Consider the following 26,134-nt stretch of genomic DNA (forward strand, 5'->3'; position numbering starts at 1 on the left):
ATATGGCATGCCGCTGATGCTAGTGTAGAATGTTTCATAATATATGAACCTTATGGAACACCTGTGCGATGATTTGGAACGTCTGGTTAGGGTTCTGCAGCCGGAATGGAAAGCTATACCCGCTGTAGTCTATCGTTCGTTGGTAGAAAGCTGGCTTAGAAGGATTGGAGTGTGGTCGTAGTGGCCGACGGGGTACTGACACGCTCTTTTGAGGTCGGTGGCATTGACGTCAATGTGAAACCAAGGTGTATCCCTAATACTTTTGGACTGTTATTATTACTGCCCTTATATTATTTCTCCCTGATTTGGGGTTCCACCTCGTGACGGGTATTGCTACCAAGTACAGAGGGTGGTTGTTGTTATGTCTGGTGTTACTGTTGGTCGAGGAACTGACTATCCTACAGGTGTTCAGAATTGCGACTTTCTGGAGTTCCTGTAGGTGTTCGCTGAGAGACTTTTTGCTGCTAGGCTGGTGTGTAGGGTCTTTGGCACCATACCTGTGGTTGACACAATGATCTGGATGGTCGTTACTGTTGCATATGCCACATCTCTTTGATCTCTTGTCTTAGGTTGTTGTACTTCCTGATTTTTTCCCAGTGGGTTTTCTGCGGGTTGCCAGTGTTGGGTACCGCTATGTCAATCAGATAGGTAGCCTTTTCCTTCTTGTCCACAAGGGTTATGTCCGGTCTGTTGTGCGGGATTGACCTATCCGTTATTATGGCGCGGTCCCAGTACAGCTTGTGGGTTGGGGTCTCTAGTACTGCCTGGAGTTCGTACTTGTAGTACGGTACAAGTACGAACTTGTTATAATAATAATAATTATTATTATTATTATCATCATTATCAGTTTATTTCCCCAAGAAACCTTGGGTTACCCCGGGACGGCACTATGCCAGAAGGGTGTGAATATTTATAGACTAAGGTGCGAGGAACACATATACAAGAATACATGCGTGCTCGACCCAAGAAATTTACAGGATTAAATATACAGTTGCATGGAGACAAAAACAGTCTTTGTCATATACAAATAGGCAAGTAAAAAAAAAAAAAAAAAAAAAGCAGTCAGTCTAGTCATATCCAGGAGCAGGTGGACATCATAGATTCATTATCTGGTAGCAGTTCTCGAGGATTTCATTCCTGTAGAGCTGTTTCACCGAATTCTGACCATATTCTTGAGTAACAACATAAGCTTTTCAAACGAAAAGCTTGTTTAATTTTCAGATCAGCATTATCAAATATAACTTTCGTGTTCTTCCATTTCCACGAGATTTATTATGATATACAGTATTTCGGTAATTTTTTTTTTTTTTGTATGTGTATATCGTATATTATATAATCTTAAAATCCAGAAGAAATTTTTTAGTCATCCTGTACCTTCAGTAGAAGCAGCTGTCATAAATTTTTAGAGAGCAGCTATATATTCATTAAGTTTCTCGAATATTAATTACATGTTTGATAGTCATAAAGTTTTACCTTCGTTAATATTTAAAGTATTTATAGGTTTCAACAGGTCGCAACATGGTGAGATAAGGTTGGTTAGTCATAAAAATACCACAAGGAAAAGCCTCTTAGTCATTTCATATTTGATGGTTCAGATACTGTCAAAAAGGATGACTTGACTTTTTTCAATATTGGTGTTTGCAAATTTATTATTATCAAATGGATTTTTAATTTTAATTTTTTTTTTTTTTTGTGTGTTTACTGTGCTGTAAATAGCTTAAACCAGCGTTCGTTATGCATATAATTTTATATTTATCGTCATTACAAAAAGACGTTTCAACAAAACTGCCTTCACCAAGTTAGATTTCCTCAATTTGACTGTATTGACGTATTCCACTATGGTGAATGTTCATCTTTTCGTATAACTCAATGGAATATTAGTCTTGTTTACATTGGTAAACAGCGGGATATGTGTTCCGTAAATTTTTGTAATTCTAGTTTTTCAAGCTGATTTAAAAAAGCCCTTAATGTTTTTGTCATGCATTGGTTTTTAACATTCCTTTGCTAACATGAAGCTTGACAGGCTCCACTTTTAATTTTATTATTATTTTTTTAAAATTTCTAAATGAAAGCAAATCCTCGCCCATAGCTTTGCGCACCAGTATCCTCTAACTAGTTATGCAGCATTTTCTGTGTTTCCTTCGATATACATTAAAATTGTTTGGCGTTTAACAGATGCCAAGTGAGAAAAAGCGTCTACCTATGTTCCCACTCCATCGACCGACAGGTGTCTAATCTTGCCGAGTTTTTTTTTTTTTTAATCGGGGTTAGCAAATCATAATATATCAGAGTTTTAAATTCAGTAAAAAAGCTAAAATTAATTTTTAGCAATTAAAACAAAAAAAAGTGATCACACAGACTCTGCGAGTGACGAAAATTATGGGAAAAAACTACTTATTTTAAGTGAAAAGCTTGTAATACAGGGATTACCACGTACCGGATTTATTTCAGTACGGAAGCTCAGGTGCCATTGGTGCACTCTGGTGTGAGGTCTCTTGCGCATATGATGAAGTTTCTAAATCATTGTAAGGAAACTACTTGCAAAAAGATGCAGATGTGGTGGTTTTTGAAATGCATTTAGAGGGCTTCACTTTAAATTGGAACGGGCACGCTTGTTTTCTTTGTGGCAACTTTCGTAGTAATGCCTTGTAGGAATATTAGTTCAGGTGGTCTAGGGCAGTAGAATTCAAACTTTTTTTTTGACACCCCTTATAGTCGAACATTTTAACCTCAGTTATATACTTTTTTATACAAAATATATGTCCCCTGAATACATTTTTGACATAAGAACTGACCATTAACCAAGCATATGATTGATTAACACTTTAAAGAAAATAATTGGTATAAACATCATCCTCCCCACACAACGAATGGGAAAGATCTGAGTTCGAATCCCATCAATGATGGCAGGAATTTTCATGGGTCTTTTACACGACGTGTCTGAGTTAATCTGCCTTAGGCGAGGGCAACTGCCTCGTGGTAGCACAGTTGGTACAATTGCTGTCCTCCCCACACCAGGTGGAAAAGACCTGGTTTCGAGTCCCATTGGTGACGTGAGAAATTTTTATGGGCCTTTTTCACAATGTGGTTGAGTTAGCGGGTCTCAGGCGAGAGTAGCGTAGATATTTTTCTTCCCGGAAACTCGGGTTTTTCGTCCAGCAAACAGAAAATGGACCACAGAACACGCAATTTACAGACAGCATATACGGACAATGTGGCCTTAGTCGCTGATGTTCCAGAGAGAGAGAGAGAGAGAGCTTAAAATGCTTATTGTCTTACCAGATCTATCCGCACGTAACAGCTTGACTTTAGTTTTTCGGAATTTCTTGTAATTGTATATTTGGATCTTTTAGAAAGTTTTGGCGGCAAGAAATTCCAAACCTTTCTTGGATGTTCGAAATGGCAAACATTCAGGAAAAGAATGTCGTGTTTTCTCTTATAAGATTTCTGGCCGACTTCGGATTTCACAGGATCTCTCCCTACAGAAAAATTGCGTAAATTTGAAACAGCAGCTCCGATTTCATGGGCATAGGTTAACCACAGTAATACATCCTGTTTCTTTGGCGCCTCCGTAGCCAGGTGGGAAGGAGCAGCAGTGCGTAGCACACGCTTCTTGATTGAACCGGGGTTCGAGCCCGTCACCACCAAATACGGAGCATGCGGAAAGGTCAGGGAATGACCACCGCACCGGAGCAATATGGCCTTAGTTGCTAATGCTCTTAAAAACCAAATAACAACAACATCCTGTTTCCTCCTTACTCCCCTCTTCCCTTAAAGATACTACTACACAAAAGTCCCACTTCACGACTACCAGTCACATGAACGTTGCGTGGCGAAGTTTTGGTGAACACTTTCAAAGTACTGTATATGGAAGTTTTATACCACACGGCGAGGAATAGATTCTCTAAGGCCCCTGAACGTTCCAAGAGGTACGTTGTATCATGGCGCCATGATTGCGTCCCGTAGATACGATAGTCCGTGATGGAGGATCTGTCGATCCATGTAATTCCAGAGATGTTCTGTGGGATTCATATCCGACGAGTTCGGCAGCCAAGGTAGCACTTGAAAATCACTTTCGTGTTCGACGAACCACTCTCGAACAATACCAGTAACGTTGCAGAGCGCATTATCCTGCTGGAACACACCTTTGTCAGTCTGAAAGACAATCACCATGAAAGGGTGTACTAGGGGTATTGAGGGCTTCAAAAGGTTCCCACGAAAATCACCCCCATATCAAAGCACTGCCGCCACCTGCCTGTTTCTGTTTAATCAGGATATCGGAGTGTGATTTCTCTTCGCAGTTTGTCGCTGTAACCCCCCATGCGTCATAGCAGGAAACTTGATTCCTTGGGAAAGGCAATTTTTATTATTTTTTTTTTTCTGGTCGTCAGTGTTCCAAGGACGCACCTTAAGATGCCATACTTTAGACCAGTGGTCTCAAACTCAAATTGCATGCGGGCCGAATGCACGATCCGAAAGCAGCTGACGGGCCCGGAATTATTTTTTAACAAAATGAGAGTGAATATAAGCACCGTATTTACAACAAATACATAATTGAAATGTATTTGCGGGCCCTGTAAAATTGCTTCGGGGGGGGGGGAGCGGATGCGGCCCGCGGGCCGCCAGTTTGAGACCACTGCTTTAGACGATGTTTCTGATGGAGGGAGGTTTGTTGGACCTTGCCCTTGGAAACACTGTTGGCCGTTCCCTGTTAAAAGTCCATGTCAGCCATTTCACTGTTTTTGTCTATCGGCTCGCACAAGGTGGGATAGCCGACATTCGCACGCCTCATTGATGAGGCACGGGCTCCCGCCGTTGATCCTGCCGCTATGTCCACTATTCGTCTGCTCTTGGCACACCTTAACTACAGCACTCTGCAAACATCCCGCAAGATTCGCAGTTTCCTTAATGCTACCACCCTTCAACCGGTACTTGACAGTCGGGCCTTTTTTGAAGTCCGTCAGATCACATCCGTTGCACATGTCCATCAAGTAACTCGGTATGGACCGTATGCCGCAAACCTGCTACCATTCGGCCGTTGCTCACCAGGTGGGAAGGAACGGCCGATTGCGATAACACAAAAGTGACCGTGCATCTGGATATCGGCGACAGACACTTTTAGCATCAGTACTGAGTGTGCGATGTTTTTGTTCGGTTATTTGAAAGCCTTTCGACGGTTACAGTTATAAAGAATGTTCGTTTTTGCACCTATGCCAGCATTTTTTTTTTTAATATATCATTTATTTGGAATAACACATCATGGAGGTGTTTATTTATTTGTTTGTTTGTTTTAGTTACTGCTGCTTATGTCATAGGACGATGAGTTGTAATGGTTTCCCTCAAAAAAGTAGTGACGTAACAAAGTGATAAGGCAAAATTTTTATCTCTTTGTAGGCGTAAGCGTTCGTGGAATGTTTATCTAGAATATTTTGGTGCAGTGCAATTTTTCATTTACTTTGGATTTGAAAATAACTTTGAGCAGAGTACGTGGAGAAAGTTTATGCTGTGTTTTAGGAGTTCATAATGTGGAAAGCGTTTCTTCTGGTTGTTTTGTTGAGAAGTTTGATTATATAAAGTTGATTCTACTTTGATTTTAATAAATATTGTCCTAATCAAGTAAGTAGATAACCACGACTTTGTTTATCAGGTATTTACAAATTCTGGGAATGCAGGATTTCTGTGCTTAGAGAAGTGCTGGAAATTGTTTAGTTAGTGTGCCCACGCTTCTGTATTTTCTTATTTGGTAATTTTCGTTCTTTCACATTTTGTGTTGTACACGCATCGCTGTAACCATATTTCCGTTTTCAGTGTAATCACCATACGTTTAGATTTCAATGTTTTAGCACGAACCGAAAAGCTTTGAAGTAATACAGTAATTCTATACAGCCAAATAAGGATGGATCGAGAAACTTCTCGAGAATAGTGTGAAGTGTGACTAACTGGAGGGATATTCTAATGATTACCACATATCCCGTATCAAAAACTTATTACTGTCACTATAGTTCCATTTTGTCTATTTTTCACGTTGTGAACGTGAAAGAGTCCTATTCTTGGTATTTTTAATTCACACCTTCATAATCAAAGAGTTGGATGGAACTGCAATAGGGTACCGCAATGTAGAAAAATAAATCTCTGAAATGCTGTTGCTTTTCGCCCATACTTCTATGTTCGAAAACTTTCCCACATTGGCGACTCTGGTAAAGACAATGTTAAATGATCGGTGAAACTTCTGGCTTATCTTCTTCCTCCTCCTCCTCTCTACTGTGTTTGTCCACCTTAACCCCTACACTGTCCTCTGGCACCTTGTCGGCTCGATACATCGCCACCAGCCATTCTGGAAGAGTCAGGGTTCGAGTCCTGTTTGTGACTGGAGAAATTCTTTAAGGCTTCTTCAGTCGGGGATGTAGTTGGCCAGACTTCCGGCAGAAGGTACAGGTTTCCCCCGTAAGTTTTTCCGTGTTTTTCAGCCCGCGCAGCATGCAAATTAGATTGCGAATGCAGGTGGTACAGCCCCGCCCCGAAAAGACCACATGCACCATATTAGGATTGATCACCACTGGGTGATCAATCCTAATATGGTGATTCTCTGTTTGACTAGCGGCATGACTGTTACCATTGAAGATATTTTAAACGGGTACTGAAAGTTTAGCAATTTTATCTTCGTAATAAAGGTATTGGTTATTAGAATGCTACTGTTTAGCTTCTTGCTAATAATTTAGTTCATAGTTTCGCAATTAACGTCCTGACAGCCGATTGATAAGCGCAAGGGTACAAGAGTACACGCGTTTGACGTGGCAGTAGCTCAATTCACGTGATCGCTAAATGCAGTGACGTTCTTTTATTCTCTGTTTTGTAAACTCCTTTGTAGCTGTATGTATTTGGCGGTCACGTGAGGTATTTTTTTTTTTAACAAAACGATTCAAATATTTTTTTAAGGAAATAATACTACTCTGCGTTATGTTTTACGTTAAATGGCCGAGCTTGGGCTTATTAGCATTAGTTGAGGCATATGATGCAAGAAAGCAAGCTTATACAGCATAAGCCAAGAAAAAAAAAAAACTTCCCATTTCACCCATCTGGTCACTCCATTTGTTTGTTTGTTTAGTTCAGCCTTAAATTTATTTAAGCTCTCAATTCCCACAACAACAGATGGAAGTCTGCTCCAGCAATCAACTACCCGCTGGCTAAAGGCAAATTTCTGCACATCTATTCTACAACTGTCTTTCCTCAATTTGAATCTGTGCCCTCCCAGGTTCTTAATCCGATTGCGGATTAAGCAAGCGGAAGTATCCTGTCAGCATTGTGCCTGTTCAAACCATTCAAGGCCTTATACACCTCGATCAGATTACCTCGCAGGTACCTAGTCTCCAGATGCTGGAACTTGCAGACTTAAGCCTTCCTTTGTTCCCTTCATCGGCCTTGTTGCCCTTCTCTGTACTCGTTCTAGCAACTCAACATCCTTCCTAAAATGAGGCCTCCAGACCTGTATACAGTACTCAAGATGTGGCCTGACCATTGCCTTGCACAAAGGGATAATCACCTCCTTGTCTCTGCTAGCAAAATTCCTATATATCATTGACAAAATTCCACGACCTGCTCTGGCAGCCCATCTGCACTGCTCAGAGAACTTCATATCTGACTGCACAATTACCCCCCAGGTCGTTTTCATTCTCCAACTCCCTGAGTGTAGTATCACACAGTTGGTACGTTTCTCTTGGGTTACTGCTACCTATATGAAGTACTTTGCATTTGTCAATATTAAACTTCAGTTGCCACTTCTCAGCCTATCTGCCTAACTTTACTAGATCCTGTTGCAGTAGCATACTGTCTTTAGTGTCCTTAACAACCCTGCCAACCTTTGTATCATCTGAAAACTTGGACATTAAGCCTAATATACCTTCATCGATGTCATTAATAAATACACAAAACAACAATGGGCCCAGCACCGAACCTTGGGGGACTCCACTAATAACATTAGTCCACGAAGAGCAGTGTCCATTGATTACCACTCTCATAGCAGCAGTTTACCTCCAATGCTCCCGCTCCAATTTGTACAGCAGTCTTCGATGTGCAACAGTATCAAAAGCTTTCCTGAAATCCAAGTACTGTATATAATATAAAATTATTTTTTGCATACAGTTCCTTTGTGACCACATCCAATCAAATTGGTCAGACAAGACTTTCCGTAAAAAACCCTTGCTGTGTCTGAGCTATTACTGCTGTCTTGTCTAGGTGATCCTGTATCAACTATTTAACCAGTGACTCCATTATTTTCCCCGGAACAAAAGTTAAACTAACAGGTCTATAATTATTTCTGTCACCCTTTAAAAACCCCCTTTGTGAATTGGAAATACATTTACACATCTCCGGTCCATGGGGACCTCCCCTGACTCTAAGGATGCTATTATAATTATGGCTGATGGTTTGCTTACTTCCCTTGCTGCCTCCTTCATTATAACTGGATAGATTCCATCTGCCCCAGGTGCCCTTTTTATATTTAACTTCAACAATTTCTCCTCGACTTTGCTCTTAGTTATTACAAAATCACTTAGCTCCCTGTTAGTTTGATAAACTTCTGCCATTCCCCTCCTTGAATAACTTCTCATGTGTGAATATAGATGCAAAATACGCATTCAGTTTATGAACTACTTGAGCAGGATCAACAATAGTCGAACCATCTAAGTGGACCAATCTGATTCATCCTCTTCCTTCTAGAATTTACATAAATAAAGAACTCTTTGCATCCTTTGCCAAAGATTTCTCGTAATCTGCCTTTGCCTGCCTAACCTCCTTTGTGACTTGATTACAGTTATATCTGCCATAGGCTTCTGTGTCGCCTGATAATTTATATGCATCCCAGTGCATTTTTATTTTCTGCCACGAGCTTATTAATTCATCCGACATCCATTTAGACCTGAATTTTGAACAGTATTTCTTAGTTGGTATGAAAAGCCTAGTAGCCTCCAAGATTAAGTCCCTGAAGGCTTCCCATTTATAACTCATCATTGGTAACGTCATCAGTTGATTCCACTCTATAGAATTTAAAAACTGTCTGAGACCACTGTAGTCACCTATACGAAAACAAAAACCCTTCCCTTTACCCTTGATAGTAGTTACATCTTTAAGTAAATCTCACGACTGTGTTCGAGCCCGTGACCACCAAATACGGAGGATGCGGAAAGGTCAGGGAATGACCACGGCATATCCCCGGAGCAGTATGGCCTTAGTTGCTAATGCTCCTAAAAACCAAATAAACAAACAAACCACATCACTACACTGATCACTGTCACCTAGTGGTTCCTTTATCTGGAAATTCTTAATGCGTAAATAATCACTGCTGATAATCAGATCAAGGGTGTTACTCCTTCTGGTTACCCCTCGAATATGTTGCTGTAGAAATCAACCTTCCAATAAATCCACAAGTCTTGCTAGCGTGCGAATGACCAACCCACAAGTTTCATTGAATACCTGGAAAGTTAAAATCAATCCTCCATTACAAGATCTTCTGATTTACTGGCCCGTTCTATTTCTCTACACAACTGCTCATTGTACTCATTAGAATCATTAGGCCTATAACAATCTCCTACTCTCACTTTTCCTTTCCCAGTGTTTATGTCACACCAAACAGATTCAACATTGCAGTGTCCACCCGTGTCATTTGGATGCACTTCTTTAGATTTCATGTGATTCTTAACTAACATCATAACCCCTCCTCCCTTCCCACCCTGTCCTTTCTGTACACATTGTACTCCCAAATTCCAATTCTGCACTGCTTATATATCTGTGTGACACCATGCCTCGGAAGTTTCGGGAGGTTGTAAAAATGTAAACCTCTGGCTTTTTGGCCGTGAAGGGCATTAAAGATTATCTCTCTCTCTCTCTCTCTCTCTCTCTCTCTATCTGCCTTTGATGTCTTGATCAGCACTTCAAATTCATCAATTTTATTTACTAAGCTTCTAGCATTTTAGAAACGACTACATGCAAGTATACATGCACTTGTTCTTACTCTCAGTTGCCCTAACACAGCCCATGTTGCATATGACTTCCAGCAGCTCTTGAAGTCCCCAGCAACTTGCTCTCTAGGCTGCTGCTCACTACAATAGAAGCAGTGCAAGAATCACTTTCGCCTCTGCCTGCGGCTACCGTTAATCTTTTAGTCTGTGAATCCTCCCCCAATCTAACAGTTTCCGACCCACCTAGCACTTCCGGGATAGCATCAGCAAATATTATTGTACACTTTCTATTTAAGTGTATCCCATCCCTGTAGAAGCAGTATCTTCTGTTAGCAAGCACAGACCACGCTGAAAACAAATTCTACCCCGTGAGCCTTGCACAATCTCTCCAGGGCCGAATCGATTGACAAGGCTGTCATCATATACTCCCTCCTATCGTGTCTGGGCAGAATTGCAGACACTTCCAAAATTTAACCCTAACTCGCAACTTTTTTCCAGCATAGACCTGTACTTGTTAAGTAAATCTGCAGATCTCTTACTCTTAAGGTCAGTAGTGCCAACATGTACAACAATATCACCTTTTGTGCCCTTACAAGATGATATCTGGCCTACAACGTCATCAACTTTTGCTCCTGGCAGACATACCCTGATGCCCACTTTAGAAACGACTACGTTATCCACGCGTCCACCCGAAGTTACTAATATCGTTTTTAATCGAATTACATCCAGGTGAATCCGTTATATTGAAAACTCGAAGGCACTGTTGTTACGAAAACATTTTTCTTCTATCATCGTATAACACAGGGGTTGGCCACCTTTATAAATAGCGGGCCAAATACAATGTATTCGGCCCGCTATTTATAAAGGTGAACTGTCTGCGAGGTTGAGGTACACGCAGTCCATTTTTTTTTTTTTTTTTTTTTTTTAATACCTTAATACGATTTTTAGGATTATTAAAATGGTATACAATGAAAATATTGTCATAAACAATTTTATGTTATTTTCATACATACTTACATATTAATTTTATTAATAAGAAAAACGAAATACAAATTCAAGATAAAATTATAGTAACAAAATACAAATACAGTTCCAGTAATAAAAATTGCAATATTTAATGAGAGATTTGATGGTGTTTATTTTTATCAGCGAATCGATATTTTTGGTAGCAATGTGCAGAGTATTTTCTAAATTTACGTCAGAAATTCAAATAATAAACGGCAGGCCGTTTATTATATATATATATATATATATATATATATATATATATATATTTTTTTTTTTTTTTTTTGAAAACGACCGCGGGCTGTTGAGGTTGCCCACCCCTGGTATAACAGATAGATTCAATTAGCAGCCCTGTGTCTAAACGAGTAGCCAAACTTTCTGAGCGGCCTAAATATAAAATTTCATGAAAAACCATCCACTGGAGGTAGAGTTATTACATGAGGACGAAAAAAAAAAAAAAAAAAATAATAAAACAAGAATAGCATGCCGGATTTCTATTGGTCTGATTTCATGAAATTTGATTGGCTCGACAAATCGTTTTAAAAGGTCCAATAGCTAAATTTTCATGAAAATCCATCCACTATGAGTCTTATTGTTACATGCGGACTGACGGACGGACGGACATGGTGAAGAAAATAGCTGTATTATGTGCATATACAAAGGGTACTAGGAAAGTTTTGCAATACAGCTTTGTTTATTTAATTTTTTCAAAGTAATTTCCTCTACATTCAATACACCTCTCCATCCTCCGAAACCAATCTTTAAACCAGTTCTCCCAAGTTTCACTAGGGAGTAAAGCACACTCGTTGTCCCAAGCCTGTAGAAGGTCCTCATCACTGGAAAACCGCCTCCCTTTTAGCTTCATTTTCACATGCGGGAACAGTGCAAAGTCGCAGGGAGCAAGCTCTGGACTGTAGGGAGGGTGCTCGAGAAGATTCAGTCCTGTCGTGGTCAAATATTCGGTGCAGGCTTTGGCGCGGTGAGCTGCAGCATTTTCGTGATGGAGGTACCAGGTGTCCATTCTTGACTTTGGCCGCAGGTTCTTCATAGATTCAATGACTTTAGGCAGGCATTGTTCAGTATACCACTTAGCTGTGACTGTCTTCTGCGTGTCCAAAACGACACGTTCCACAATTCCACTCGATTTGAAAAATACAGCTATCATTTTCTTCTTTACAGATTGGGATTTTCTGACAATTACGGGTGTGTCGTCATCATCAAAGACCCAAACTTTGTTTTGAGCCTTGGTCGGTAGATCGTAATAGTACAGCCAAGTCTCGTCACCTGTCACGATGTTGTTCACATACCGAGATTGTCCCTTATCAAACTTTTTTAACATCTCCCGGCACCAAGTCACATGTCATGTCATCTGCTCTTCAGTCAGTTGATGCGGCACCCAGAGAGAACAAAGTTTCTTCACGTGCAAATGATCTTGCAGAATCGAACGAATTGCTGGTGCATTTAGGCCCAAAGTATCCTCTATCTGTTGGTAGGTCACTCGCCTGTTTTCGTCAAGCATTTTCCTCACAGCAGTAACGTTTTCCTCCGTAACTGACGTTCGTGGCCTTCCCGGCCTCTCAGAATCCTCCAGAGTGAAATTTCCCCTTTGGAATTCTCTATACCACCTGAATGTCGTTGTACGATGTGGACAATCATCATCTAGTGCAAGAGTCATTTCTTCTAAGCACTGGTCTACGGTTAAACCACGCACGAAATTATACCGCAAAACTGTCCTTATCTCATTTCGTGTCCACGATGCCATCGCAAGCACTTTACACTCTCACTACTAATGAATAACTGAGCCCATCGACTTGGCGCGGCGGCTACTATGCACGTATGAACATGTCTCAACATGCAGCAACAAGCAGCTTCCTGTGATTCATTGTTGCATCATATTGCAAAAGTTTCCTAGTACCCTTTGTATATGTTAACGCGCCTAAAAATAGGGTAATAAAAAAGGGTAATCTAAATCGAGATTTCATATTTGCGAAAATGGAGAGTTCTGTTAACTTCGCACAAGAAGTCCATTTTATGCAAAGGTGCAGTAAGAGCCGCAGGATATCAAGTTTAGTTATTATTTTAAATTTTATCAATTAAATATTTTTATACTTTACTAATATTTTCCTTTGGCAAATTAATAAATGAAAATCGCCTGTTAGGATATTTGCGTTTAACACCGTGAGAATAATCATCCTCTATTCGTATGGTACCAAAAAAAAAAAAAAAAAAAAACTCATTCATTCTCCTGATGCCAGAGGGCAAGCATGTGATTGGCTTTGGCTAATGACCGGCCCAGTTTTTAACCCTACAGTTCGACAGCGCTATATTATAATTAGCCTGAATTCATTTAATGTAATTAACCCAATATAAGATTACATAATCATTGGTCAGGTAAGGTTATATAGTTCTTTATTTTGTTGGAATTTTTCATTAACTTTTATCTGAATGAAATGCGACTGATGTTATTAATCCGTCATGTGGATCACTTTCTAGTGATCTGCAGACATTCCTAGTTTGGGGGTCTTTATTTATTACTTCGCAATAAAATTTTAACCTTCGGTGACTCTGACAGATTCGTGCGCGTGTTTTTTGTCGTTTATCTGGTTTTGGGAGTGGGACCGTGTCACCTTCCATGTAATCTTCCCCGTCCATGATCTCTAGTTTTTTGTGTTTTACTAGGCCCAGATTATGTTCATCGTGTACATTTTTGGAGTTTTTATATGAGAATGAATAATTTAGTAATAATTACTGAGATATTTTAGACATCAAAATCAATTATACGCTCTCTCTCTACACACACACACACACTCAAATTCTGTGTCGTATTTTAAGACTTCTTCTAATTAGAGTACAGTATTTAAAAGATTTTTTTTTTTTTCACTTCTCCTTAATGCGGTATTCAGCATGTGGAGATTACTGCGTTATTTATACAGTGCCACACACAAAAAAAAAAAAAAAAAAAAAAGTTACGTGTCTTTTGGAGCATAAATACTGTATGTAGCTTTCCCTCCCCTCCTTTACAACCACTGTTCAATGAAGTAATGATTAAATCGAATCTTGTTGTTGACACCAATCGTAGCATGTCAGACGGGATGGCATGAACTTCGCGTTGAATGTGAGATTTCAGAGAACGCAGTGAAAAATTATATCTATAAATGCGCCGTCTGCCAGGGAGGGTTATCAGGCTAACATGGAGGCCAAGAATTGGAAAATTTTCTGGTGGTTGTCTAATATCAGTTACACAGAACAGTTGGACATAATTGACACTTTTCATAGTAGAGGCTGGCCATAACAGAGAGAAAAATAACGGGCTGCTCAGGGTCCCAATTTCGCTTTCTTCTCTGTGGTTTGTTTGTTTTAGGGTTTTATGGCGCATTAGCATCTAAGGCTATAATGCGCCAAGTCAATCTTCTCTGTGGTCAAGAGCGCTAGTGCAATAGCATACCCTCTTTGAGTAGACCGGAGTTCAACCCCGTGACTACTAAATACGATAAATATTTGAATTGATTGATTTATTGTAAACTCCACTGACCTGGTGGTCGTGCCGGAGTATAAACAAGTATGTATATATAACACAATGGGAACGATCTTGAGCCGCCTATTATATTTCTCCTTACTATAGTAATTTTGTTTTGCAGAAACAGGCGCTGCTGCGAATACATATGCTGTTTGGTGGCTAGATTTGTAACCGCTTTCTTTCTCTTCAAAAAGTCTCAATTACGGATTACACAAGTATGGGGCTTAATGTTTTAGTTATTACGTTTTAAAAATGATCAAATACTTTATAACTACCCCGGCCGACCGGGCTAGCCGAGTGGGTGAAGTACCTGCCCGGCAACCCAAAGGTCGCGGGTTCGATTCCCGCCTCGGGCTTGGATCAAAGTACTGCAAAAACCTTGGGAGGTGCAATATGGCCACAGAAGCCGATGCGCCAACAACTACCAAATCAAAAAAAAAAAAAATAAATAACTACCCCGTGGATATTTTATTTCTTGAAAATATTACTAACAGTGGAGTAAGCTTGTTTTATTTTCTTCGTTCACAACTTTGTTTTAACTTCTCAGGCAGCCGAGTGTGGTGAACAGTACGTATTATTCCCTCGTGGTCTTAATTATTATTTTGCCAGTTGTTTGTGAGTTTTGCATTTATTTCTTCGTATAGACCAGGGGCGGGCCACATCCGGCCCGCGAATGTCGAATCCGGCCCCCTCGGTAAATGCATAAATATAGAAAATCCATACCTGACTACACTCGCCGTAAACGTTCGGCTTAATTCGGTTCAATCGGGAATCGCGGCCAGTACAACAGTAACCAAGTGATTCTATGCAGCGTCAAAGAGTTATTTCCTAATTATTATTGTAGCATCGATCGAACGAAGTTCCTTTGGGTTTGACTTCTTATTGAAAAAAATAATATTGGTGCGAGATGTTTTATGCCTTTTCTAATTATTACAATTTTTAATTTAATATAATTTATAGCCCATAAAATGAGCCAATTAAAAAAAAGAAAAATTGATGCCGAATGCCGCATTTTCAATGATAATTGGACATTCAGATATATTTTTTTTAAAAATACATTAATAATTTGGTAATTCAAGTAATATAACATTTTTTAGGTTCTGATTTTTTTTATTAAATCGTTCAATCTATTCCGGCCCGCATCATGATGCGAAAATTTCATTCGGGCTGCATCATGATGCGAAAATTTCATTCGGGCTGCATCATGATGCGAAAATTTCATTCGGGCTGCATCATGATACGAAAATTTCATTCGGCCCGCTGACGGAAAAAGTTGCCCACCCCTGGTATAGACAATGCCAAGAAACAGTACCCATTCTTTTTTTTTTTTTTTTTTTTTTTTTTTTGATATACGGTATTCATAATGACGATACAGAAGACTAGATTTTACAATTTCCAATATTTCAACAGGAGTACGATCAGTAAAGTTTAAATTAAGTGCTAGTTTTTCTAGAGGTCACAGATGGGTGAACTGTCTGAATTGGATTGTGATAATCTGAGTAGAACCCTAATTACACTAAATATTTTCTGCCTAACGCTGTCCGTAAATGAACCCCAAAGAGGATGGGCGGGAAGTGTACTATGCAGTTGGATTCACCAGACTACAGGCCCTTTTCAATCCAGTACTAGTTCTGGTGCCGAGTAGTCTATTGTATAAGTTTTTGTTCTTATTTACAAACAAACAGTAATGGTATGGTATGGCAAGATCGTGCCCAACGCATCGTATCCACGCGGGTGCCTGCCGCTGTGTTAATTTCCCCTTACAGTGGCGTCTGTTGGCCATGTCCTGACAATCCTGTGCTTCCTTTCCAGATATTTATTATTTTATCCCTACCTTGATTTTTTTTTTTTTTTTGAGGATATGATAGATATAAATAAACAGGTTGACTAAAGTACACAGCGCGTACATTAACTACAATAGAACCCAGATAAGAAATTCCCGCATAAGAAGTTTTCCCGTGTGTTAGGTTTGGTTTCTTAAGTCCCAATTTCAACTCTATATATTGTAATGTGTTATTTTCTCGGGTAAAAAGTTGTCCCGCATAAAAAGTTCGTGATAAAGAATACACAGTGTATTATTATGACGTTTTCCCACTTAATACGTTTTTTAAATATACAAATTCTTTAATTTTAATATAGAAAAATATTAAACAATATGAACATTTTGGTAATGGTTGGTTGGTTGTTGGATTTTATTGGCGCATTAGCAACTAAGGCTATAATGCGCCAAAACCAGGTGCTTTTGGTAATCAAACAAGTTATTGCATAGTATCATTTTAGTTAGTAGTAAATCACTGAAGTAGGTGAAATGGCATCGTGCATCGTTTTTGATATACGTGTATCTCATATTGTGAATGCCTTCACAACGAGTTGTCCTGATATTGCACTATCTCTAATAAGCAGCGCTTTGGAATGGAGAAGACTAATGTTACTTATTCTCGGCGGATACCACCATCCAGGGGTGGTAGTATCCACTAGCGGAAGTGTTGCCTATTCGAGAATCCATTGTTGAAGCGTTGCTTATTCGAGGTAGTGCAATATCAAGGCTACTCGTTGTGGAGGCATTCACAATATGAGATATCACAAAAGCGATGGCATTTCACCTACTTTGGCGATTTACTATGAACTAAGCTGATATTTGGCACTAACTTGTTCGATTAGTGAATTTTCTGTGGTCTGAGGCTTTCAGCGCATGGAAGTGACATTACAATTGTTTTCATCGATATCCATAATTGGATAGTATCGACCACGTGAAGTGGTCGTTAAGTTCTGATGTTCAACTTTCCAGTTCTGAATTACTTAGTGGATTGTTGCTCTGTCTTATTGTAATTGTGACCTTTTCTGGTACGTTGGAACTCCAAAGGGCTCACCTTCCAACTTGGTAAGGAGTTTAATGAACAGAATGTTAAGCAATTAGAAATCCTCAGTTTAAAAATGTTTCCCATAGGCAGAGTGAAATATATATAAATTCTGAAATAGTACTTAAAAATGATCTTTAACTTATGTATGCGTATCTTTTCATTTTTATTTGTGCAGTTGATATTCCATTCATAATAAATTTCATACCCTTGGGTCATTTTCCATTCTACTGTAATTGGTTTGTTTTATATTTTATGCGCGATCGATTTTTTCTTAAATTATTTATTTATTTTTTTTTCCAGTTTCTGTGATTAATAGAAATGAAAAGTAAATATAGTTATGTCCTTATCAATTAATTACTAAGATTATAATCATTATCAATATATTTTGCTGTAAATTTTTCAGTACTTAATAAAAAAAAACTTAAACTACTCTTTAGCGGTTTTTTTTTTATGTTAAATCTTACATTCTCATAGCTAATTTTAAAAAATAATAATAAATAAAATAAAAATAAGTGTTGTTATACGCTGTGATTCCAAACTTTTAGTCGAACGCTCCTAAAAAACGTACGCCACCAGGAAGGGAATTTATTGATTAAATATGACAATTGTTATATTGTTTAAATCAATTATTTTAAAAGCTTCTTTGTTAAAAGTACCGCTTCATGAATAGTAATGTAATTATTTTTATGAAAACAAAGGCACATTTCTGATAATTAGCCATAGGTTCAGGTAGCTGTTTTTCATACTACACTTCGTTTCCGTGAATTGCTTTTGTGTGTCACAGTAAAGGTTACCTGTTCTTTTCTCACAAGTGCAACCCTTCATAGAGAAGAGTGAAATGCCCTTCAAAAAAATAAATAAATAAATATATATACACACAGGTTCACTGTATATATTCCCAGATGAGTGGATGACATTCATCTTGTCCTGACTGTACCCGTATTCATAGTGCTGCAGTACCAAGACCACTCTTTGGTCTGTAGCCCTTTTGGAAGTCATTGCAGAAAGAGGCCGTCAGTAATTAAGCAGATTTACAGTGTTTTTTTTTTTTTTTTCTACCTCCATTATTTATTCAGTCATACGCTCCAATGGATTAAAATTACATAAGTTTTAAAGTTACAGGTTCAAAAGTGGAAGTTTGTCTAATCAAAACAAAATATTGGCAAATTCTGTAGGAACACCTTAGATCGATCGGCTAGCTCTGTATCACCTGCTGCTAATGACGACCTTGTCATCCTCCAAGTAACTTTCGTAATTGCAATGCTTTTTGATATGTGCCAAAACTGGGGGTAGTCGTAATAGTAATGGCAAATGGTGCAAGAAAGCAAGCTTATATAGCATCAGCCAAAAACAAAAAAAAAAAAATAAATAAATAAAAATAAAAAAAAAAATAAATAAATCCTACACAGTGAAGTCCGAGTTGCATCTGACATCCATTTATGTCCGAGCCTTAAACAGTCTTTCTTTTTAGTGGGTATAAAGAGCCATAGCTTCTACGATTACTTCTCTGAATACTTCCCATTTTGAATTTCCTGCTGGTAACATCATCAGTTGGTCCCACTGCGCAGGATTTAAAAACTATCTGATACAGAGGTTGGCAGGGTTGTTAATGACAGTAATGGCAGTGTGCTACTGCAACAGGATCTAGAAAAGATGGGCTGAGAAGTGGCAACTGAAGTTTAACATTGACAAATACAAAGTACTGCATATGAGTAGAAGTAACCCGAGAGAAACGTACCAACTGTGTGGTATTACATCAGAGCGGTAGAAAATGAAAAGGACCTGGGAGTAATTGTGCAGTCAGATATGAAGTTTTCTGAGCAAGGCAGCCAGAGCAGGTCAAGGGGGTATTGTCAATGATATACAGGAATTTGGTTAGTAGGGTTAAAAGGAGGTGATTATCCCTTTGTATAAGGCAATGGTCAGTCCACGCCTTGAGTACTGCGTACAGGTCTGGAGGCTTCATTTTAGGAAGGATGTAGAGTTGCTTGAGCTTGTACAGAGAAGGGCAACAAGATTGGTAAGAGGAACAAAGGGGTTCTCTTACCAGGAGAGGCCTTAAGTTCTGCAAATTGCAGCGGCTGGAGACTAGGAACCTGCGAGGTGATCTGATTGAGGTGTATAAGGCCTTGAATGGGTTGAGCACGCTGAATTCTGAAGGGATTCTTCCGCTTGTTCAGATTACAAACCTGAGGGGACATAAATTCAGATTGAGGAAAGACAGTTGTAGAATAGATGTGCGGAAATTTGCCGTTAGCCAGCGGATAGTTGATTGCTGGAACAAATTTCCGTCTGTTGTTGTGGAAATTGATAGCTTAAATAAATTCAAGGAGGAACTGGACAAACTTTTAGAGGGAATGGATGTATGAAATTGTTTTTTTTTTTTTTTTTTTTTTACTGATGCATGCTACATAAGCTTTCTTGCATCACATGCGCTACTACTACCACTGTGGTCACCCTTACAAAAGCAAAAACCTTTTCCCTTTACCCTTGACAGTATTTGTCTTTAATTAAATTCCACATTAGTACACTGTGATCGTTGCCACCCAGTGGGTCTTTTACCCACAGAGTTGTTGCCAAATCAGAGCTTACTCTCTATAAATAAAAATTCTAGGCTGTATTTTTCTTTTATGAAAACTCCAAACACGAAAGGTTTGGAGTTTTCATAAAAGAAACACTTATTAGTACTCGGTATCGTGCATGGGTTTAGAAGACAGAAGGTACTTGTTTACATTAGACTCAAGTTTCTGTTGATTTTAATTTTCAGGAAAATGTCTTTTGTTTTCGCTAGTTTTTTTTTTTTTTTTTAAATATGATTACAGTATTTACATATTTTAACCGCCTACTGACGTTGGAATCGCTGCTAGGAAGGAATATCGGTCGACGAAGCTTCATGTTAGCACTTTACAAAGAATGTCACTTGGGGGTCCTTGCTCCTTGAATGGATCAAGTTATTGATTCGTATTACCTTTGACGAGTTTCACATCTTGATCTTTGAAGATAATCAAAGCAGATGTTTGGTAATGTGCAAACAGAGGAACGATTTCTTCTCCTGTGAAGATATTTTGGATTAATTTTAAAGGCGGGAAAAATGAATAAATTTAGAAAGTTTTTAAAGCCATTCCAAATTTCATTGAAATGGCAAAAATAGAAATGTCGCAATATTTATTTTTTGCATATACTGTATATTGCTGAAGCGCCTATTGGAAAAATAAATGGACAATTCTGGATTTGTGCACAAAATAAAAAAAATATTAATTTACTAAATATATAAGTAATAAATTATTACCATTTTTATCCTGTTAATCACAGAACCGTGAAATCGTGTTGTATTTCAGTTTTTATTAAAATCCAGGAGGGAGTAGTGCATAGTTACAAAACGCATGAAGTACATGCATCGAATTAAAAAGAAAATCCTTTAATTGCAATTAATTTGTACAAAGTTAACTGGTTATTTACTTTGCAGAAGGAAAAATTCAACGCTTACATTACCTGACTTTGTTTTTAGGCAAAAACAGAAAGGCGGAACTTTTTTTTTTACATCCATTATAGAATAACGGTAGGCATTTCAGATTGAATTAATTTAGTCCCGGTTCACTCCACTAATAGATCAGTATTAAATGAGTTAAAATGAACAAGATTGGGTGGTGGCAATTTTCAGTCTTGCTGATTTAATTAATCTAATCTTTAACGCATTCACTCTCTTATCTCGCTACTTGAAATTGCCATTCCGATTTAAATAGCGTTATGTGTTTTGAATTGGCGTCTTCTGTCTTCGTTAACACCCAATGTTTTGCATAAAGGACTCGTCCCGTTCTTCTTCGGCTGTGTCCCTCGACGACGGTTATTTGGGAAATGTTTTGTGCACCATATTCAATAATGCTGCGTAACTGTAGGTAGATGCTCCGTTGCCTGATCTTTACCGATGACTCATACATTTGAAGTCGTCTGCTGTTACGTGGGAAGCTTACCTAATCTCGTTATCGCGAGCTCTTCACTATTCCTCGATAATCTCTGTACGGAAAGCAGGGAACGCCTGTGCGGGCATCGGAATGTAAGCATTTGTAATTATGTGGTGGCCTTCCTTTGGTACCAGTGTACAACCACATGTGCGTCATTGTAAACATTCGTTGTAACATAATATCATTCTCGTATTATACATAGCACTTATTGTTAGTGACCTGTTATGAATTTGGATAGGAAGAACTTGTTTTTCTTCTGCATCTGTTACAAATGCAAATTTCTACAAATTTTGAGGACAGTGGAGTAAGGGAAGTGGGGGATCGGTGTTTCTGTAACTTCTTTGCCAAACTGGTGTCTGATTTCTGCGTCCAGCGATCAAGTAAGTATTATTTACTTGTGTACTTTTGAGAATTTTGCAGACTATCCGGAAGTGCTATCATCCGTTAGTCTCGCCCGATACTTGACCGTGCACTTGGTGGAATGGGACAATTACGTCATTTATGATTGTAGACAGAGTTGTACGAAACAGAGTTGTGTGTCGTTTAAGTGAATATTTAAGTAAAACGGGGTCGTCTGTTTCTACAAATACAAATTTGGTATTTTTTGATATTTATTTGTTAAAGTTTATTTGGTGATTATAATTTGGATTTTATTGTATTTTAGAGTCTGAATTTTGCAAACTTTAGAGAATTGTTGCATAAATTAAGGTCTGTTTTATTTTTATATATGTCTGAAAATCAATATGAACTCTTCCAAAATTTTAGTTTTTATTACTTTAATTTTAAAAAATTATTACTATATTCATCTTTGTTATAGTAGTAGTGAGGTGTGGGTTAGCACAGGCGTGAAGCCGTCCGCTGGGAGGGGGGGGGGCATTAATTATTTAGTGTATGAAATATTGCCGTCTATAATCTCGTAGTAGGCCTATGTATGGATTAAGAATACTAAAGAATTTAGGATAATCCTGAAGAAAATGTGACTAGCCTCTTTTGCTTGCTGCCGTCAAAGCTCTTCTTGTAATTTGATTGATAGCTGATTTTACTAATGGAAAATCCTTCTGTAATGTTAGGTTACTTAAAAAAAAAAAAAAAAATGAGAGAGAGAAGAAAACTGCGAAACATGATTTGTAAATGTTAACAATAAATACAAATAGATTCTAAAAATTTTACACATGCCAAATGCTTTCAGTTCAAATATATTTAAAATACTAATAAACACCGCACTTGCAGTTGTCATTATTTTGTGGTAACCTAACCTTAACCATACCATATTTAAAAGCTTAAGATAGAAAAGCAAGCAACACATTTTCAGCGGTTTCAACGATGTACAATATGTAACTTTTGTGCATACATTAAATCAACAATTCTACTTAAATACCTTTCCAGTTAATGTAATTTAACTTTTAATTAGCAAGGAAACGGCGTCCGAGGAGATAGTCGCAGTGGTCTTCAACCGGGGTGCCGCGGCACTTGGATGCCACAACAACATTCCAGGGGTGCCACATAATTTGGGTTTAAGTTAGATAAACTTATTATTATTATTAATATCTGTTTATTTCTCTTACGAGACACCCATAGACAGCACGTGGCTAGAGGGTGTGGTTACATTATAGTATTTACAAGCATGTTTACATGAACTTATTTACAAAATTTGGATATGCAAAAACACAGAATATGTGGTTAATGAATTAATTGTTAAGTTGGTTTAATTAATTGCAAATGGTTGTTAAATGCTAAATATTATTATATAAATTATTAAATTAGTCTTATTATATTTATACTTGCCGATACACATTACCAAAGATTTCTGTCCTATACATTTTGTCTGTACATAGTTTCTCTGCATCTATATTTAAATTATTAAAATAATTCACAGTATTTGCTGGGAAAAATCTCCCCAGAGAGTCCAATTGAGTCAGTTGGCACTTGAGACTTGGTTCTTCCCTCTTTATTCTCGGTCGTATCATCCGGGGGCAAGTGATCACGTTATTATTTTTTAATTTAAATGTTTATTTCCTTATAAAAGGTGTACAGTAAAATTATATACTGTATATATAATTTGTATTATGAAATGTAATTTTTATAATTTATTATTGTAATAAATATCATATAATATATATATATATATATATATATATATAGAGAGAGAGAGAGAGTGAGTGAGTGAAAACTAAGTAGGGGTGCCGCAAAATAAAATAAATTACTTAGGAGTTATTAAAAAAAGGTTGAAAACCACTGGGATAGAGGATATCTTCATGTTTTTATTCACCAACCAGAAAATTTGCACGCTGCGGTAGACGGCAGCATAATCGCAAAATTGTAATCATGGCAGAATTTATTATCCCCGAGAATGTCAGTGCGTATTGTGGTCCTTTCTTCTTTGGAGAAGCTATCGTCACAAGCATCGTTTACCTAGACGTGTTACAGAATTTCTTATGCCCACCCGCAGGTTACAACGATGACGACTTCAGTTTTTAAAATGACGGAGCTCCTTATATCACAAAAGTTCGCGCATATTTGTGTTTCCTGGGAAGTGGATTGGAAGAGGAGGACCAATTTTTGTGGCTCCCCACAATCTCCTGATCAAACTCGTTTAGATCAGGAGATTGTGGGGAGTTGGGGATACGTGAAGGACCAGGTGTGTTTACCACCTATGCCAGGAACCATTATAGAACTTAACGCCTTAACAGGGATATGGTATGTCGAATATGAGAGCAATCTTATTATAGGTGAGGCATCTGCAGAGTAATTTGAGGTGCTCACATTGACTGCTACTGATTAAAACTTGAAGATATCTCCTATCACCTGGACATAGTTTCAGGTTTCTTTTTTGTATCCTATTTACAAAATAGTTTTTTTTTTTCATTTTTCATGTTTCATGAAATTAATGAAACATTCATGTTTCATTAATTTTTTTTTTCTCCCAAAAAAAAGCATCCGGATCGCAATCAGTTATAGAAATTTAAAATTTTGGTGTATAAATTCGCAGTTGGGGAAGAATTCCTGTAGTCAGTTTGTTGACATTCTTATTTTATTTTTATGTAGCTCGTCATTGTAGTTGGTGTTATATGGAGGTGGCATGGGTAAAATCTCGTGAGCCTTGTATATCACAGCCAATAAAGCTTTTAACCCCTTCTAATCGCAAATATTAAAAAAGAACCATTTCGATGTGTGACAAAAAAAAAAAAAAAAAAGACATCTTTTGTGCAGCGAAACATGGACAGTTATTTTCTCTGATCAAAATTTCCTACTTCCCTGTTATAATCGATAGTGTATTTAAAATGCATCATTCGAAATACCCTCGATCCCAGTTTTAGGATACAAACGTTAAGATTTACACTAATTATAAATCTAAAAAATAACTATGAATAAATCAGTTCCCCCCCCCGAACATCGGTAGCATCACTGGCTCCTAATAATAATAATAATGATGATAATAATAATTAATTAGGCATAAAATTGGGATCGCACATCAGCACTGATATGGTTAATTTTATCAGTGCTAATGTCTAGGTAGGGCTCGCAATTAGGCCGGGCCTGTGAAAGCTGGTGGCCCACTTCTGTTGCATTATTTACATTATCTTTTGAAATTAGGCGCATGTAAATGTTGCTTTAGGTGCAACTGTTTACTTTGAGTTTACTATCGTTCGACCCCACGACTGTTAGATATAGTTAATGATTATATTCTAGTGAGGAATAATCAGTTAAACTCTTCTGACCTATATAGTCGTGCCGTAGTATAAGCAGGTACTGTATTTAATTATTATCTGAATATTTCCTCTAGTTCTCTACGTATTGATTTTTTTTTTTTTTTTTTTTTTTTGTCTGGAGCGCCTGCAAATTGTAACTACGCCCGTGTGATGAGCTTGCAATTGTAACAAATCAGCGATAAAGGATTATTTGTAGTATTTATTTATTTTTATGGCAGCCATACAGTAATGCCCCGTTGGCAATGGCTGGCTTATTTTTGTATCATTCGTGCAGGTTCGAACAAGGGGAACGCCACAACTTCGAACATCCAAAGTAATGTAATCCTGTAAAATGGCTTAACTGAAGCATTGTGTAGTCTTAGCTTGCAGATACGGGGTTCAATACATCGAATATTCGAATCCACATGCTCCTGCAAAATGTTGTCAACGGCGAGTGCCATATCGGGAAAATTCCTCTGCTCCAATATATGCCCGTCCCCAGGATATAGACAGAAAATCTGTGTGAGCGTTTAGAGATATATGTAAAGGGGGAAAATGAATATTTTTAAACAAAACAAAAAGGATTTGGGATAGTAAATTCCTGGGATTCTTTGCATTTGCATGCTGAATGTTTTGAACTGGTTTAATTCATTCAAGACAGTGCTCACTTATAATTTATATTCAACTCGTGTTTCAGAAATGTGGCATAGCATCTTGATTCTTCCGTCCAGCATTGCCACTTTGGATAGTCAGGAAGATTTTTTTTTTTTTCTTAAGTAAAAAAGAAAATCACGAATTGTGAACAGCGAAATAAATTTTATTAGTTTATTGCAGCACACATATTGAATATGTAATCTTAATTTTATTGTTACTGTATTGTAAAAGTGATTCTTTTTTTTTTTTTTACCTACTCTTCATATCTGAAAAAGATATGACAATGGAATTTAAGAAATGTTATGCACGTCTTTACACACACCTTTATAACATAAAAAAGCATTCTGCTTCTAAAGGGTAAACGTTATTTATAGACTCTAGTGGGTTTTAAAAATGCGATACGAAAGCAATTTTCTTAAAACAAATTTGCTACGCCTGCTGGAGGCGTTGTGTAGTTGAAAATCGACGGAAGTAAAGGAGAACTTGTGTGTAA

The 26,134-nt window shown here is 37.9% G+C and overlaps 1 protein-coding gene across 4 annotated transcripts in view; it reads left to right on the forward strand.

The window, feature by feature from the left end:
• LOC150086112 (rho family-interacting cell polarization regulator 2-like) overlaps positions 1-26,134 on the forward strand; it is a 324,874-nt gene that overhangs the window by 74,380 nt on the left and 224,360 nt on the right. For 3 of the 4 annotated variants that reach the window (XM_090374377.1, XM_090374378.1, XM_090374379.1), the window contains exon 1: positions 21,371-21,678. The exons of the other annotated variant lie outside the window; for it this stretch is intronic. In XM_090374377.1, the coding sequence (XP_090230503.1) occupies positions 21,570-21,678 (109 nt within the window). In that variant the 5' untranslated portion in view covers positions 21,371-21,569. Of the gene's footprint in view, positions 1-21,370; positions 21,679-26,134 lie in introns of those variants that run through there. 4 annotated transcript variants of the gene reach the window in all.

This window comes from Mastigoproctus giganteus, chromosome 5 (assembly GCF_048544385.1).
Source record: "Mastigoproctus giganteus isolate SK-2022 chromosome 5, ASM4854438v1, whole genome shotgun sequence".
Taxonomy (NCBI): Eukaryota; Metazoa; Arthropoda; class Arachnida; order Uropygi; family Thelyphonidae; genus Mastigoproctus; species Mastigoproctus giganteus.